The sequence below is a fragment of the Microcaecilia unicolor genome, chromosome 7 (genome assembly GCF_901765095.1).
Source record: "Microcaecilia unicolor chromosome 7, aMicUni1.1, whole genome shotgun sequence".
Lineage (NCBI taxonomy): Eukaryota > Metazoa > Chordata > Amphibia > Gymnophiona > Siphonopidae > Microcaecilia > Microcaecilia unicolor.
The window spans coordinates 244,829,144-244,848,143 of NC_044037.1; the positions used below are offsets into that span (position 1 = coordinate 244,829,144).

Sequence of the window (19,000 nt, forward strand, 5' to 3'; positions counted from 1 at the left end):
TCAACTTTCTTGCTTCTACTTCAATAGCATCCCCACCCACACCACAGTATCTCATGCACCACCCCTCCTGTATCATTCTCCTTCATGTATCTCCTAATAGTCTCCCTTACCTACTCCTCCACCTCTGCATCTCTTAAGCTGTCATTAAGTCTCCAGAAACTCCCTCCCTTTCCTCCTACATTCTGTAAATTCCACCCAAACTGGTGTGCTTCCGATTTCCCCACCTTCCCAAAAGAAGTTCCTGCTACACCAAAGCATATCAATCCCCACATATGTCTTTTGTGCATAGGAATGATGAGTAAAATTCTCGCGTAACATATTACAATCTTCACATATTTCATTTTATTTATTGCATTTGAACCCCACAGTTTCCTACCTGGTGGTAGGCTCAATGTGGCTGACAGTTTACTGAAGGAAAGAGCAGTTTACATGTTCAGGATAATAGATTACTTGTTGCGGGGGGGGGGGGGGGGGTTATATGTTTCCAATTTGTGCAGTGCGAGTGTGCCAGGTCCAATTTCAGTTCTCCTTCAGTTCAGTTGAATGGTTGTTGTCCTACTAGTTGCGTGGTTTGTGGGGTCATTGTGGGAGGGGGGGGGGGGGAGGTTGTTTTCTGAATTGTACGTAATTGCTCATGTGTTTTAAGTCTCTTGGGAGTTCCAGTTTTTGGTGCAGATGTAGGTGAAGCTTGTTTCGTATGTGGTTTTATATTTCAAACTCTGGCATCTGGGGAAGTGGAGAGTTAGACAAGAACACAAGAACCTACCTATGTCGCATTGCGGAAGTATTATTAGGTTTGTCGAATGATAGATTTTGATTTATGGTGATTCCTAGTATCTTTACGTGGTCTGCTATAGGAAGGGTCGTTCTCATGACATTGATGGATTTAAATCGTTCGGTGTTGTATGGTGGAGTATCACGCACTGTGTTTTTTCCCTGTTTAGTTTCAGTTTGAAGGCCGATACCCAGGTTTCCAAGGTGTTTATGCTGTTTGTAATTTTGGTGGTAATTTCGGATATATCTTTTTTGAAAGGGATGAATATGGATATATGTACCTACACATCTCCTACTCCTTCACCCCTGTCCTTCTCTACCTACTTATCACTTTTGTTATTCTGTTATATTTAACTTTTATTTTCTTTATCAATATCCTGTAATCCATATTACTATCTATGTAAGCATTGAACCTGCTTTGAGTGGGAAAGCGCCAGGTACAAATGTAATAATAATATATCATCGGCATATATGAAATGGTTGTACCCTTTGTTAGATAATGATAGTGCAAGGGGGACCATCATTAGGTTGAAGAGTATTGCTGTGCTGAGTGGTGAGTCCTGGGAGACTCTGCATTCTACTTGCCATAAGGTAGAGATCGAAGAATTTGATTTTACTTGGTAGGATCTGGTGGTTAGGAATCCCTTGAACCATTCGAGTACCTTACCTTCTATTCCTGATTTGTCAAGGATTCTTGGTAGGATGGTGTGTCTACCATGTCAATGCACTGGACATGTCAAATTGAAGTAGAAGGATGTTTTTTCCCTTTCGAAATTTATAGTTTGAATTTGACTAATAGTGTGATTAGTACCATTTCTGTGCTGTGGTGGGGCCTAAAATCTGATTGGGACTCATATAGTATTGAAAATTTGTTGATAGTGTCGGTTAGTTGGTTGACTGATTCCTTCCATTATTTGGTCAGTAGGGGTATGGCTGCTATTGGTCTGTAGTTGGTGGTATCTTTGATGGGGTTTTTTGTGTCTTTTGGAATTGGTGTGAGTAGTATGTTGTCTTTTTCACATGGGACATTTTGTTTGTTTACGCGCAAGTTCTTTCATAAAGGTCTTTTTAAAGACCCACTCCATAGATTATCACATTAAGTGTTTCCCAACGCACGCATCAGCTGATTTACAACATCTGAGACCCACTATACGGAACACGTCGGGTGAGACTCCTGATGCAGGCCTAACGGCCGAAACACAACGATTGTGTCGAGTCTTTTTTTCAATAAACAAGTATTTTTAAGGTCCATCTCTCCAGGTCTTGTATTTCTGTGGTCAAACATCCCACTTTCTTCCATACCTAATTTGCCTTCATGGAACATGTTAGGTGGGAGGTGAGTTGATCCGTGAAGTGTGTAGGAGGGATTTTCATTATGTAGTTGGGACATGCATCAAGGGAGCAGTGTGTGGCTGACAATTTCTTTATCGCTTGTGTAACTATTTTGTTAGTGAATTTTGTGACGGTCATCCGACTCCTGTCCAATAAGAGGTGTACTGGCTTTTCTAGACACTGTTATACGGTAGAGCTTCATTAGTGCATGGTGGCTGGGAGCCATTAGTCCAAGATTATGTGTTAAATGAAATGCGCATAAAGGAATACACAGTAAACAAATGGTCAGAGCCTCCTATGTTACAAGGACCAGTGAAAACATATTGATATCTAACGTTTAACATATTGAACAGCAACAACTCAATTTTTGAATACTTGACCATTGATTCACATTTTCAGATATGGTCTCTATAAAGTTCCCTGTGCCTGCCAATTTCTAGTTGGCACTACTGTGCATTAATGATTACCGTGTATTAAGTTTTCAGGTATATTAGTAAAAGAAGGAAGGCTAAAAATGGAATTGTGAGACTGAAGATGCTATGGAAAGCGATGATGAAAAAGCGAATGTGCTAAACAAATACTTCTGGTTCTGTGTTCACGGAAGAAAATCCTAGAGAAGGACTAGGATCAGCTGGTAAAGGTACACATAAGAATGAAGTGGATATCAGACTGTTCACAGAAGAATATGTTTATAAGCAATTTGAAAAATTGAAGGTGGACAAAGCCATGGGACTGGATGGGATCCATCTCAGGATATTGAGGGAGTTTAGAGAGATTCTAGCGGGTCCTCTTAAAGCTTTGTTTAATAAATCCTTGGTGAAGGGAGAGGTTCCAAGGGATTGGAGAAGAGCGAATTTGGTCCTTCTTCACAAAAGTGGTGACAGAGAACAAGTGGGAAACTACAGGCCTGTAAGCCTCACAACTGATATTTGAAAAGTAACGGAAGCATTGCTGAAGGAAAGGATAGTGGATTTCCTGGATTCCAATGTGTTACAAGATCCGAGACAACATGATTTTACCAAAGGTAAATCGTGCCAAACAAATTTGATTGAATTCTTTGACTGGGTGACCAGAGGACTGGATCAAGGATGTGCGCTAGATGTAATCTTCTTGAATTTCAGTAAAGCATTTGACAGGGTCCCTCAGAGAAGGCTCTTAAACTTGAAAGGTTGAAGTCAGGACCCAAAGTGGTGAACTGAATTAGAAACTGGTTGATGGACAGATGCCAGAGGGTGGTGGTCAATAGAATTCACTCGGAGGAAGGAAAAGTGAGTACCAGAGTGCCTCAGGGATCGGTGATGAGGCCAATTCTGTTCAATATATTTGTGAGAGACATTGCTGAAGGATTAAAAGGTAAGGTTTGCACTTTTGTGGAGTGGACACCCCGGAAGGGTTAGAAGAATGGTCTAACATTTGGCAATTAAAATTTAATGCAAAAAAAGTGCAAAGCGATGCATTTGAGGAGTAGAAACCCAAGGGAGCTGTATGTCCTACGTGGTGAGAGGCTGATATGCACAGACGGGGAAGAGGTACCTTGGGGTGATGGTGTCCGAGGACCTTAAAGTGAAATAACTGTGTGACAAAGCGGTGGCCGTAGCCAAAAGGATGCTAGGTTGCTTCGAGAGAGGAGTAACCAGCAAAAGAAAGGAGGTGTTGATGTCCCTGTACAAGTTGTTGGTGAAGCACTACCTGGAGTATTGTGTTCATTTTTTGAGGCTGTATCTTGCTGAGGAAGGCGACAAAAATGATATGGGGCCTGCGCCATAAGACATATGAGTAGAGACTGGAAGACCTGAATATGTATATCCTAGAGGAAAGAGGGGAGATAAGATACAGACGTTTAAATACTTGAAAGGTATTGTGATATAGAAACAAATCTCTTCCAGAGAAGGGAAAATGGTAAAACTAGATGACATGAGCTGAGGTTGCGGGTTGATAGACTTAGGAGTAATGTCAGGAAATTTGTTTTCACAGAGGGTGGTCAGTGCTACTACTACTACTACTACTACTATTTAGCATTTCTATAGCACTACAAGGCATACGCAGCGCTGCACAAACATAGAAGAAAGACAGTCCCTGCTCAAAGAGCTTACAATCTAATAGACAAAAAATAAATAAAGTAAGCAAATCAAATCAATTAATGTGAACGGGAAGGAAGCGAGGAGGGTAGGTGGAGGCGAGTGGTTACAAGTGGTTACGAGTCAAAAGCAATGTTAAAAGAGGTGGGCTTTCAGTCTAGATTTAAAGGTGGCCAAGGATGGGGCAAGACGTAGGGGCTCAGGAAATTTATTCCAGGCGTAGGGTGCAGCGAGACAGAAGGCGCGAAGTCTGGAGTTGGCAGTAGTGGAGAAGGGAACAGATAAGAAGGATTTATCCATGGAGTGCACGGGAAGGGGTGTAGGGAAGGACGAGTGTGGAGAGATACTGGGGAGCAGCAGAGTGAGTACATTTATAGGTTAGTAGAAGAAGTTTGAACAGGATGTGAAAACAGATAGGGAGCCAGTGAAGGGTCTTGAGGAGAGGGGTAGCATGAGTAAAGCGACCCTGGCGGAAGACGAGACGGGCAGCAGAGTTTTGAACCGACTGGAGAGGTGACTAAGTGGGAGGCCAGCAAGAAGCAGACTGCAGTAGTCTAAACGAGAGGTGACAAGGGTGTGGATGAGGGTTTTGGTAGAGTGCACTGAAAGAAAGGGGCGGATTTTACGGATGTTGTAAAGAAAGAAACGACAGGTCTTGGCAATCTGCTGGATATGAGCAGAGAAGGAGAGAGAAGAGTCAAAGATGACCCCAAGGTTTCGAGCTGAGGAGACAGGGAGAATGAGAGAGCCATCAACGGAAATAGAAAACGGGGGGAGCGGGGAAGTGGGTTTGGGGGGGAAAATGAGAAGCTCGGTTTTGGTCATATTTAATTTCAGGTGGCGTTGAGACATCCAGACAGCAATGTCAGACAAGCACGCTGAAACTTTGGTTTGGATGCAAGGTGAGATATCAGGGGTAGAAAGGTAGATTTGGGAGTCATCAGCATAGAGATGGTAGGAAAAGCCATGGGATGAGATTAATGAACCAAGGGAAGAAGTGTAGATAGAAAAGAGGAGGGGACCAAGAACAGAACCCTGAGGTACGCCGACAGACAGAGGGATAGAAGTAGAAGAGGATCCACCAGAGTGAACACTAAAGGTGCGGAGGGAGAGGTAGGAAGAGAACCAGGAAAGGACAGAGCCCTGGAATCCAAGTGAGGACAGGGTATCGAGAAGTATGCTGTGATCGACAGTGTCAAAAGCAGCGGAAAGATCAAGAAGAATGAGGATGGAATATTGACCTCTGGATTTAGCCAGTAATAGGTCATTGGAGACTTTAGTAAGCGCAGTTTCAGTTGAATGGAGAGGGCGAAAACCAGATTGTAGTGGGTCAAGAATAGCATGTGAGGAGAGAAAATCAAGGCAGCGGCGGTGAACAGCACGCTCAAGTAATTTGGAGAGAAAAGGAAGGAGGGAGATGGGTCGGTAATTAGAGGGACAAGTAGGGTCGAGTGAAGGCTTCTTAAGGAGAGGTGTGACCACAGCATGTTTAAAGGCAGTAGGGACAGTTGCAGTGGAAAGTGAGAGGTTGAGAATGTGACAGATAAAAGGAATAAGAGCAGGAGAGATGGCATTAAGAAGGTGGGTGGGAATGGGATCAGAGGAACAGGTGGTACATTTTGAGGAAGAAAGGAGAAGTGTAGTTTCCTCAATAGTAACTTCAGGAAAGGAGGAAAGGGAATGAGGGGAAGGAGAGAGAGGGGAACGGACTAGTGGAGGGAGAGGTGGTGAGGTAGAGAAAGCAAGGTTTATCTTTTGAATCTTGTTGTGAAAGAATTCAGCAAGGGTCTGAGGAGATAATGAAGGGGGAGTTGGGGAAGGGGGCACCTTGAGGACAGAGTTCAATGTGGTGAAGAGAAGTCGAGGATTAGAGCCAAGAGAGTTGGTCAGTTGGATATAATAATCCTGTTTGGCACGTAAAAGAGCAGATTGGAAGGAGGTCAGCATGAACTTAAAGTGTAAGAAATCAGCAAGGGCTCGAGATTTCCGCCAGAGGCGTTCGGCGGAGCGGGTACAGGAATGTAGGTAGCGGATATTAGAAGTCAGCCAAGGTTGGGGTTTTGTACGCCTTATAGGGCGGGTCATCAAAGGTGCAAGAGTGTCTAAGGCAGAGGATAGAGTATTGTTGTAAGAAGAAACAGCCTCGTTGACAGATGTGGATTGTGCCACAGTAGAGAGGAAGTTTGAAACATGGGAGGATAGAGATGAAGGGTCAATATCGTGAAGATTCCTAGATAAATTACACAAGATAGGACGGGACTGGGAGGGAGGAGATTTAAGTGTGAAAGTTATAAGATGGTGATCAGAGGCAAGGAAACTAGAGGGTGAACAGTTGGAAGAGAAGATGAGATCCAAGACAGTGACCATTTTGATGAGTGGGGGAGGTGGAGCATAGTTGGAGATTAAAGGAGGACGTTAAAGCGAGTAACTTGAAAATATAAAAGAAGGATCATTAGCAGGAATATTAAAGTCACCAAGGATGAGAGAGGGGGAGGAAGGATCATGGAAGAAGGCAAGCCAGGCGTTAAAGTCACTGAGAAAGGATGAAAGGGACTTATCAGGGGGACGATAAATGACCGCTATTCGAAGAGGCAGAGGAGAGAAAAGGCGGATAGAGTGGACTTCAAAGGAGGAAAAACAGTGAGATTGAGGTGGAAGAAGGGGTTGAAATCTGGAGGAGGGAGAGAGAAGTAGTCCAACACCGCCCCCACAGCCATCAGGGCGAGGAGTATGTGAAAATAGATAACCGCCATGGCACAGGGCTGCGACTGAAGCAGAGCTATCAGGGCAGAGCCAGGTTTCTGTTATGGCGAGCAGATGGAGGTGACGCGAGATAAAGAGGTCCTGGATATAGGCGAGTTTGTTACAAGGGAGGTGGCAGAGACAAAAAGTGATGGAATTCAAAAAGGCGTTGTATGAACACAGAGGAACCCTATGTATAAAACAGATGCGAGAAAACAAAAATAAATAATAATAAAAACCTTAAGGAGGATTCAAGTGATGTGCTGAGAGGAGCAGATGTGCACAGGCTCCTCTCTGGGGTTCTCGCACCTTCACAACCCCTTTTTTGGCGAGCCTCTGGCGGGATCTCTTGCTGGGACACTTGAAGGCACTAGTGAATAGTTGGACAGATTCCTGTCCCCATCTATGTCTAAAATGTTAGCAAAAAAAAAAAAAAAAAATCAGAGCAAAATAAGCCATGAGGTTTGGAAGACAAAATGGCGCTGGTGGGAGCCCAATTTTTTCGGTGGCGCAACTTCAGCAAATTACTGAGGCGGTCAGAAGAGCCCTTGAACCCCGAATCATTTGCGTAGAAGTAACATATGCCTGATAGGGCACCCGGAATCTCTTTTGGAGCGTGCCTTAACAGACACACTGGAAAAATGGCTGCGCTCCGAATTTGCCTTATCGGACAGCTTGGGCCCCATGTGTTTGGAAAGAGCGCATCGCGTGGGTCGTCCGAGAGATGGGGCAAACAGGCCCAGGGTGGTGCTGGCGAAGGTGCATAAATATATACACAAGGCAGAATCCTTCGTGGCTTTCGACTCAAAAGGGACTTCCTTAAATATGAGGGTCATCCGGTGCAGATTTAGCAAGATTACTCTGCAGCGCTGCAGGAGCAGAGGCGCCGTTTTTCTCCTCTCTGTAACGAATCGAGAGAGCTTAAAGTTCAGTTTATGTTTTTGTACCCAGCATTGTTGAAAATCTTTCATAAGGGACCATGGCAAGCTTCTGATTCGCCAGCGGAGGCGCAAAAGTGTCTGAAAGGAATTAAGGAGATTGCAAACTTGCCACCCTGATTTGATTTATAGAACTTGGACTGAAAGATACGTACTGAGACTGATTAGCTCGCTTGACTAGTGGTAACTATAAGAGTGTCATATTGGAGGTGCAGGGCCCCATAACATCAGTGGGGTGATCTCTCCTTCTCATCACACAATGGTGTGGTGGGAATTAAGGGAAGTTTTGGGTCAGGGGATTTGGAAGGGGACAGCAGGGCGGGGGGTGTGGGATGGGTCAAAGAAGGGGATGTGGGGAGGTGGGAGATAGAGTTGGGGTGCTGTGTGGGAGGGGAGACATGTTTAAGCGGTATGACAGAGTTGCTTGGAGTTGAGGCTGAGCGCGCTGCTGGGCACCTGGTAATGGGTTATGGCAAGTTGACTGATAGCATGTTGTGTGACAGGATCTGCAGGAGATGAGTGACTCCCAATCACGTTCAATTAGATTCCTTTCGTGGAATGTGTGTGGGGTCACTTCCTCGGTAAAGTGAACTAAGATTTTAGGGGCTCTTAAATGTCACAAGGCTGATGTGGTGTGTCTGCAGGAAGCCAGACTTTTGAAAGAGGAACATCTCAAGCTGAAGCGCCAGTGGGTGGGTCAGTTTTTTTTGCTTCCCCTCACTGGGCTGCCGGGGGGGGGGGGGGGGGGGGGGGCAGCGTGGTCATTCTCATACACAAATCACTCTCTTGTACAGCTAGGCAACTCTTTCAGGACTCGCAGGGACGCTACGTATGAGTTTTATTAAACATACAAGGTAAGGAGTTGGTTGTGGTGGGGGTGTATGGCCCAGTCCCAAAAGAACCCTCCTTTTTTAGGTCCTTGATGAGAAAATGCATTCGCTATGCTTCTTATGCCTTGGTAGTGGCGGGAGATATGAATATGGTTTTGGACCCTGAGATGGACCGTTCTGGACAGAAGCTGTCGCGGGGGGTGGGGGGGAGATACTGAGTTGCAGTCTCTATGTAAGGCCTTGGACTTGGTAGATTCCTGGCATCTCCTGCACCCTGAGGAGCGAGATTACACAGGTACTTCGAGAGCCCTTCACTCTGTCTTGCTTAGATTACATATTGGTTCGTAGCGGTCTGTTTTCTCAGGGTCTGTCAGCAGTTATTGGTCCGGAAGAGATATCGGACCACACTCTGATTTGGGTAGACATGGAGATTGCAGAAAGCACCTAGCACAAGACAGTAACTTTACAGCGGAAACTATGGGCAGCGAAGTACTCTTTTATAGCACGCCCTTCCTTGCAGACTTTTGATATTTTACAAGCTACGTGGGTGGCTCTAAATACGCGTACCCATGAGCACACTTCGTGACTGCTTTTGCGTACACAACAGAAAATTTTCTGATATGGGAATAAAGCAGGAAAGTTGTTGGCGGGGGTGGTGAAGACGTTGGGGGGGGGGGGCATATATACCACTCATTAAAACATCAGCGGGTCGTACCACCTCACAGAAGCAGGAAATTGCAGAGGTCTTTTAGGCCCATTTTCGGGAGCTATACGCTTGTCCGGAAGAACCCCCGGGAGCTATGGCTTCTATCCATACTTATCTAGAGCAATCGGGAATCTGTCGGTTCATGGAGGACTTTAACTGCCAGCGGCCTATTGAGTGCAGTACTAAAGAGGTGCAGAGTGTGATTAAGAGCCTTAAATTTAATTCAGCCCCTAGTCCCGATGGTTTCACGGGGGAATTTTATAAAATGATGCAGCCTCGCTATTGGATTATTTGGCTGAGGCTATTGAGTCACAGAGGTTCCCTGATAATGAAAACTCAGCTTTGATTTGTCTGGTACCTAAGCTGGGCCGCCCTATAGAGCTTCCTGGGACATACCGCCCCATTTCGCTTCTCAATGTTGACATAAAAATATGGTCCTGGCTAACAGGTTAGTGGAGGGATTACTTAAGTATATCCACGCAGATCAGGTTGGATTTCTTAAGAGGCGTCAGTGAAAACGCAATGTGCGTAAGCTATTGCTTGCTATTATGCATTGTCAGGGGAAAGGGTTTCCCATGGTGGCTGCCAGTTTAGACGTGGAACGCGCATTTGATAGAGTGTATTGGCAGTTTTTGTTTGCTACCCTTTCTTATTTAGGGGTTACGGGGTGGTTTTTCAATGCAGTAATGGTCCTATATGCAGAGCCTAGGGCGGCCTTGTTGGTTAATGGGTTTCAGATAAAACGCTTTCCCATTCTTTGTGGCACAAGGCAGGGGTGCCCTCTTTCCCCTTTGTTGTTATCATTCTTGAACCTTTGCTTTGCACGTTGAGGTCGAATGAGTCTGTGGAGGGGGGTGAGGATAAGACGACAGATGATTAAAGTTATGGCATTTGCAGATGATCTCTTTTTGACCCTCACTAATCCTAAAGTGTCTATTCTACAGTTAGTCTCCTTGACTTCAGCTTATGGGACCCTCTCCAGGTTTAAAGTTAACATGGCGAAGTCCATGGCCCTGGCTTTCCCGGCCACATTGTCTGACACATGGAGTGGGCCCTTCCCATTTAGTTGGGCGAATGGTGGATTTAGGTACCTGGGAGTTTTCATACCTGCCAACTTATCGGAAATATACGCATGTAATATACGGCCTCTGTGGTCTTCTCTAAGGCAGATGCTTTCCTTGTGGCAGGCATATCCTCTTTCTTCAGTGGGGCGCATAGTACTCTACAATATGATTCTAGTCCCAAAATAGTTATATATCTTTCAGATGCTCCCTTCTGTATTTACATGTGAAAGATGAACAGGCCTTACATAAAATGTTGCAGACATACCTATGGCAGGGGAAGAGGGCTCGTTTGCCTATTTTGATATTATGTAAACCAAAAGGGTGTGGGGGATTAGGATTGATGAATGTACGATATCTCACAGTGGCCTGTACAATGAGGCAAATTAATGATTGGTTTAGAAATGTGTCAGATTTCTCTGTGTATAGCCTCGAACCCATCCTTTTTTGCTAATTACCACTTCAGCTGGCAGCTCCACACTATACCAAAGCACCCCCCACCAAATCTTCGAGCTAACTTGTTTATTCGTGTGGTCCGAGCGGCTTGGAGATGGCTGTGCAGGAGACATCACTTTTCAGCGGAAGTGTCTCCCTTCTTGGCACTGCGACACAATCCAGATTTTCCAACAGGCACTGATTCTCTGGTGTTTTCTCGTTGGGCAACACTGGGGATACACTATTTGTTCCAGCTTCTTACAGAGGATGGACATTTATAGTCTTTTGAAGACTTCTGTGCACAGTACAGTCTACCTCCCATGGACTACTTTGCGTACTATCAACTGCTACTTTATGTCAGGAGTTTGCCGAGGGATCTATGTGAGGATGTGCAGGACACTATGAACGAGGCGCTCACCTTGGGTGCACAGAATCATGTACCGCTAGCCTTTCATCATAAATATCTGCAAGATTCTTCCTCAGACAGATTTTGCACATTTGGCGCACCACTGGACTGCAGATCTGCCGATGCAATTGTCGGCCCATCATCTACAAGCTTGCTTGCAGCGGATTTACAAAAACACTTGTGCGGCCCAGATGTGGGAGCTGCAGTATAAGTTTCTTCTACGACTTTACATTTCACCGCAACAGGCATGCAGGGCATGATTTGCAGAAACGGGAAAGTGTCCGAAATGCTCTGATCCTTCTGTAACATTTGGTCACGTGTTTTGGGTTTGCCCGAAGATACACCAGTTTTGGATGTGAGTGTTGCGGGAGGTGCAGCGCCAATGGTCGTGTGTTTTACTTAAGGACCCTTGGGTTATGTTTGAGGTTTACCACCTCCCTTCATTGGTTTCTCCGGGCCTGCTAGATTTTCTTCGCCGGTTGGTGTTGATAGCAAAGAAATTTATTCTACAATATTGGAGAGTTCCCGCAGTTCCTACATTGTCAGATTGGAGGTCCCAAATGATAACTTTGATGGTTTTGGAACACCAGTATGGCTCAGCATAATTCTCATCCTTGGACAGGAGATTTAAACATTACTGGGGGCGCTTTTGGTCTACTTTGCAACCCAGTGCTAAGAGAAGTCTACTAACTTGACTATAAGGACAAAGTGCTCCTCTACACAAGGGAAGGGAGGGGGTGGGAGGGATGGGAGGGGATAAGGGGGGTGTTTGGTTAATTGTGAGTCACCGGGGTTTTTATTTCTGCATTACTGACAGCTGGTGATAATATGTACATGAAGTATGTGTATTCCTGCAGTTGTCTTGTTCAATAAAAATGAGTTTGAATAAACGCAAAAAAAAACCAAAACAAAACAAAAAAAACCCATAAATGGCTGCAGGGGTGGATATGTGTGTGACACTTGGACGACTACATAGTTGTGAAGAACTAAGGCCAGTGCCAGGCAGACTTGGTAGGTCTGTGTCTGTATATGGCAATCCAGTTTAGGATAGGCCGTAAAGGGTTTCAATGGCAATTTCAGTGGCTGGAACCAAGGACAGTGCTGGACAGACTTTTACGGTCTGGGTCCAGCAAATGACAAGATGGATTTGGTGGCACATAAGGACAGAGCCGGGTGGACTTCTATGTCTATGTCCCAGAAACACCAAAGGAAGACTCCAAATATCACATTTATTGTTGATTTAATCATGAATTGAAAATATTGTGACTGTTGGGCAAACTGGATGGACCGCTGAGGTCTTTATCTACTGTCATTTACTATGTGAGAAATAACTAGCAGGAAAAAAATGTAACATTTTTTCTGCTTAATTCCCTGGTGAGTAATATGCAAACGTCTAGACACCATAAATTCACAAAGGTATAAACTAGTTGGAGCCTGTTCAGAGGGCAGCTACTAAACAGTCAGCAGTTCTCATATAACAGAATTAAAGATCTGAAAATGTATACCCTGTAGGAAAGGGGAGACAGACATTTAAATATCTCCAAGAAATACCTACACGAGAAGCTGATCTCTTTCAATGAAATGAAGGCTCTGGAATAGGTCATGGGATGAAGTCAAAAGGGCATAGATTCAGGAATAATCTAAGAATTTTTTTTCTTTTTAACACAGAAAGGATGGGCAATGCATGGATGAAAGCAAGGACATGTACAACTATATCCATTTGGCAGGCTACTAGAATTAGCAGCAGCTGGGTCTGTCTGGCAGGCTATAAGTACAGTAACATCTAGAAATCATAATGGAAATACAGGTTTACACATAACTGTGTCAGTCTGTCAGGTTTATGTACTGTTCATATCGACTAGGTGCAGCAGTTTAGCGGTGGTAATGTGCCATCCAGAGAAGTCATGCGGTTGTAGACAGTTGGATGTTCAGGCAACAGCCATTGTAATACTTGTAGTTATTTAGATTATTGTAAATCATTACAGAAAAAGGAGGGGGTGGGGCATACAAATGAAATGGGAAATCTCAAATGCTTATCTATCCAGGAGGATGGAATACAAAGGAAGAGCACAAAAAAAAACCTGTCTTGGATGTTTTATTAACAGCTATGCTTTATGTCTGACAGCACAAACAGAAATAACTGGCCTGCCCAGATAGACTAATGGGTCTTTTTACTATCATCTACACTGTTGCAAATACATAGGACGGCATGTATCTAAAAACAAGCAGTGTGTTCAGAACTGGCTTATCATATAATTTTATACAGTTCTAATTTTTATTTTTTTAAATACAGGAACCAAAAAGTCATTACACCATTACAGTCATGACAATGGCTTCTTTCTATATTTTATCAAAGAAAAAAAACCCCATAGAATTATACTTCTCTAAGTAATAACTGTTACTTGCCTAGGGTCTTTCTGAATGCTGTCTATAGATGGAGACCTTGTTGCATCATCATCAGCTGGTGTGACATGTTGCAACCTGCTATACCCAGCTTCGGACAGTTGATACTGCATTGATCTGTAGGGTTCTGCATAGGTAGCTGTTGTGTTGAGAGCATAATTATTTCTTTGGTATGTAAGTGTACTGCGCTGACTTGATGACCTCGGTAGATTTCCAATACCTATGAAACAATTAATGACAGAACTAAAAATAAAGCATAACAGATGTATCTTTGTCTAATTCAGTGCTGGCATAATTTAAAACTGCTAGAAAAAGTATATCTTAGGGTATACAAAATATCAAACTATTAATAAAATCTACAGTCTCTGAACTTGTTGACTGTTACAGCTATGAAATAAAACTAGGTGCTGAGTATTAACAATACACAGTTACAGCAGATATACTCTATTAGCAGGATAAATTGTAAATAGATTTTAGGATGTCTAGGTGTCTGCACGTATGGATGCACTAATAGGCAATGTTAATGATATGCAAATGGAGCAGAGAGTAAATTACACATGCACTGTAAAATTATATCTTACCTGATAATTTTCTTTCCTTTAGTCACAGCATATGAATCCAGAAACTGATGGGTTATGTCCATCTACCAGCAAGGTGGAAATAGAGCACAACTGAAGTCTGTCTTATAGGATGATGAGGCTTCTGTTTATTTAGTATTTCTCTTACAAAGCAGAAGGAAAACATGAAAACAGCCATAGCAAACTTCTCCTTCCCCACGGGGAATCATATAAAAACCATAACATTGTAGAACATATGAAGAACTGGAAACAAATCTGTAAACTTCAACAGACACACAAACCCCAACTAGAAATCAGGGCAGGATTCTGAATTCAAATGCTGTGACTAAAGGAAAGAGAATTAGCAGGTAAGACATAATTTTACCTTCCTTGTCTTCAGCAGCATATGAATCTAGAAACTGATGGGATGTAGCAAAGCATTGGCTAAGTAGGGCAGGAACCTAAGATAGCAGCAGAAAGAATCGAGGAACTAAAAGCCTCTGATCTAGCCGTGGCATCTACCTGATAATGCCTCGTGAAAGAGTAATGAAGCCCAGATCTACAGATTTCATCCACTGAGAAGCCATGAGACTCCGCCCAGGAAGTGGAAAGTCTTCTAGTGGAGTGCGCTTACCAGAAAGCAAATATGCAGAGAAGATGGATTCCTCAATCCATCGAGTAATCATGGCCTTAGACACTGCATGACTTTTATTCGGACCCCCAATCAGGACAATAAGGTGATCTGACATATGAAAGTCATTTGTGAATTCCAAATAATGAAGCACGGCCTGGTGCACACCTAACGTATGCAACTGATAGTAAGGTGTACCATAGTCCTCTTTCCTAAAGGAAGGAAGAAACAGAGGCTGATTAAATGTGGAACGTAGAAACAATTTTTGGCAAAAAGGACAGAACCATCTGAAGAGAGACTCCTGCCTCCATGAATGAAAGGAAGGGGTCTCTGCATGATAATTCCTGCAATTCTGAAACATGCTGAGAAGAAGTGATAGCCACAAGAAAAACTGATTTCAGAGTAAGGTCTTTTATGATGGCTTTTTTTTAGCAGCTCGAAAGGAGCATTCTGGAGCACCCTGAGCATGAAATTCAGATACGAGGCTGGACAGAGGGATGAACAGGAGGCCAAAGGTGATTAACACCTCTAAAGAAACCAACCACATCTGGATGAACTACCATAGAAGAGCGAGACAGATACCCCTTATAACAAGACAGTGCTGCTACCTGCACCTTAAGTGAGTTCAATGCCAGACCATTCAAGACCAGTCTGCCAAAAAGCCAATATATGAAGTAAAGAAGCCAAGGGGAAATCATCCTTTCAGAACATCAACCCTCAAACAGCCTCCAAGCTCAAGCATAGGCTGAAGTAGACAACTTATGCATTTGCAACATGGTAGGAATGACATTGCATAACTTTTCTTCCTCAATTTCGACTTCTCAAGAACCAAGCCAATAAGACCAAAGGGGTATAGATCCTCTGTGTGAATGGGTCCCTGAAAGAGAAGATCCTGATGGAGAGGAAGACAAAATGGTTTGTCAACAAGAAATCAAACAAGGTCCACATATCATGGCCTCCTGGGACAATCTACAGCAACAAGAATCACCAAAGCCAAATGAAAAAGGATCTTGTGGAGAATGTGATCTATGAGCCACGGCGAGAAGATGGAAAGCAAATCCTGTGTTGGCCAGTTCTGAAGTAGTGCATCCAGATCTTCTGAACTCTTCTTCTACTGAAGAATCCTGGGAACTTTTGCATTGTGTCTGGATGCCATGAGATCTATGGTCAGTGTTCCCTTCTTCCAAGACCCTGGGAGATAACCCCATTCCCCCGGATCCAGGGAGGTCCTGCTGAGATAATCTACTTGTACATTCAAAGTCCCGGCAATGTGGGCTGCTGAAATCATAGGAACATGATGTTCTGCCCACTGAATCAAGAAGCGAGCCTCCAGAGCAAGTGGAGAACTGCAAGTCCTTCCTTGCCTGTTTATGTATGCCACCATGGTCAAATTGTCCAACAGGATCCGCATTGTGACCCCTGAGGAGGTCGAGGAAGGCTTCCAGTGCCAAAAGAACTGCTCTGAGCTCCAGACGATTGATCGGTCAGAGGGCTTCTGCCCTGGAGCAACCACCTTGAGCAGTGTGATGGGACATAATGAGCCTCCCAACCCATGAGGCTGGCATCTGTGGTGACCACTATCCATTGAGGAGCTACCAAAAAGATACCCTTGAGAAGGCTGCAAGTCTGAAGATACCAGTTCATACTGAGCTTCCCTGCAATGTTCAACAAAGGCATGGATCACACTCCTGAGATACAGAGGACCATCTGGACAAGAAAAACTGTTGCAGAGTTCTCATGTGAGCCCTGGCCCACAGAACAACCCCTAAGATTGCAGTCATAGATCCCAGGACTTGAACAAAGTCCCAGACATGAGGGCTCTAGAGTTGCAGTAAGGCCCAAATCTGAATAAGTTGAGAGATTGATGATCCGTAACAAAAGCTTTGCCAGGGTATCGAAACAAACAGCCAAGTACTCAAGACTTTAGAAGGGGTGCATCTGGATCTTGGAAAGATTGATCACCCACCCTAAGGATTGGAGTAACGAGATGACCCGTGAAGTGACTGTTAGGCTTTCCAGAAAGGAAGAGGCTCTGATCAGCCAGTTATCCAGGTAAGGAATTACCCTTATTTCTTCCCTCCTCAGAAACGTTGCTACCACTATCATCACCTTGGAGAAGGTTCTCAGAGCCACTGACAGCTCGAAATGTATTGTCTTGAATTTTCTAGGACTGCAAACCTCAAGAACCACTCATGAGACAACCAGAATGGAATGTAGAAATATGCTTCTTTTAAATCCAGAGACATGAGAAACTTCCCTCGATGGATGGCAATAACTGACCGTGATGTCCTCATGCAGAAATGTTTGCCTTGGAGGAACCTGTTCACCTTTTTGAGATTGAGTACAGGGTCAAAATAACCTCCCTTTTTGGGAACCACAAAATAGATAAAATAATGTCCTTGACCTTGTTCCATGGAGGGAACCGAGATGATAGCCCCCAAGACAGAAAGGTTGTGTAGAGTGGAAAGAACTACTGCCTACTTTTCTCAAGGCTTTGCACAGGGAATTAAAAAAAAAAAAAAAAATATATATATATATATATATATATATATAGTGCAATCTGCTTAAGTGCAAGGGTCTGGGACCAAAGAAATGCATGCAGTTAACCAGAGCGTGCACTTAACTGTTGTGACCCAAAGAAGCTTGACATCTGATAAACATGTACAGTACTGTATTATTATATGTACAGTATACAGTCTCCGTTAACTGACATTAGGCTGGCTTGAAGTAATCAGTTAGAGTCCTCTGTACACTCTTGGGTCTGTGAGTTCCATAGACTACGTCTGCCAGATGGTAAAAACTATCATAGCACTGACATCCAGTGGCCTCCAGATACGCCCACACGGTGTTGAGACCCTCCAGCACTCTTGCAAAAGTGACAGGAGGAGGTTGTTGAATTTCATCAGCATGTGCCTCGCTGCTCATTTCTTCATCTGTGCCATCATCGGCAGTTGTTGCCTGCAAGTAGGAGCATATCTCAACATCAGTGCTGTCTTCAGCTGTTTGTAGATCGTAATCAACAGCTACGTAGCGATGGAACTCCTCTTCAGTAAAATCGGCTGGGATGTCAATAACCTCTTCATCTGACACGTTTGCAACCGCTGCACCTGTTTTGTCCCTCTCCACATCCTTAACAAAGCTTGCCCGCTTGTAGCAGATCATAATGGTTGCCTGTGTAACATGATTCCAGGCTTCTTTCTGCATATGTAGGGAATCCAACAGTGATAGATTACGAGCCAGTTCAACAGCACGTTTATCCTTCCCAGTCTGGTCATCCATAACGCTCATCAGACAACGTAGCACAAGAGCCCGATAATGTTTGAAATTGGCTATTATGCCCTGATCCATAGGTTGGATCAGAGAGGTAGTGTTTGGTGGCAGGAAGACCACCTTGACATTAGACAGCTTGACATCATCCCTGTGTGCAGCACAGTTATCATAAAGCAGCAAAATCTGACACTTTTGTGCCCGCATTCTAGTGTCTAACTTCTTTAGCCACTGCTTCCAAATTTCCCCAATCATCCATGAATTTGTGTTAGCCTCGTATGACACAGGAAGACGCTTAACTTTCTTGAAGCAACGGGGCTGTTTGCTCTTTCCAATGACGAGGGGTTCCAACTTCTCACTCCCATCCATATTGCAGCAAAGGAGAATTGTCAGTCGGTCCTTCGATGTTTGCCTCCAGTAGTTTCGGCATGTTTGAATGCAAGTGTTCCATCAGGAATCGCTCGCCAGTAGAGACCATTTTCATCAGCATTGAAAATGTCACGAGGTGCAAACTCGTTCAAGATGGTAGGAAGAACTGAAACAACCCAATTTTCAGCACCAAAGTCATCAGCGTCTTGTTTCTCACCATGCTGTTTCTTGAATTTTATGCTGTTCCTCTCCTTCCATCTTTCCAACCATCCAACAGTGGCTTTGAATTCAGTCAGTCCAAGACTTTCTGCTACCTGGTTAGCTTTCTACATAAGCAGTGGACCACTGACAGGAAACTGTCTGCTCCTGACTCGAGAAAACCACCGAAGAAGAGCATTTTCTACCTCCTCAGCTTTTCCCGACCGTTTTCATTTCCGTTGTGGATCTGTACTGTTTTGCCAGTCTTCCAGA

The 19,000-nt window shown here is 44.1% G+C and overlaps 1 protein-coding gene across 1 annotated transcript in view; it reads right to left on the minus strand.

Annotated features, from left to right (window-relative positions):
• The window catches only part of PKP4 (plakophilin 4), a gene marked incomplete in the record, with an annotated part of 553,440 nt that overhangs the window by 243,261 nt on the left and 291,179 nt on the right, over positions 1-19,000 (minus strand). The window contains 1 exon segment of the mRNA XM_030210570.1: positions 13,709-13,925. Within this exon segment, the coding sequence (XP_030066430.1) occupies positions 13,709-13,925 (217 nt within the window).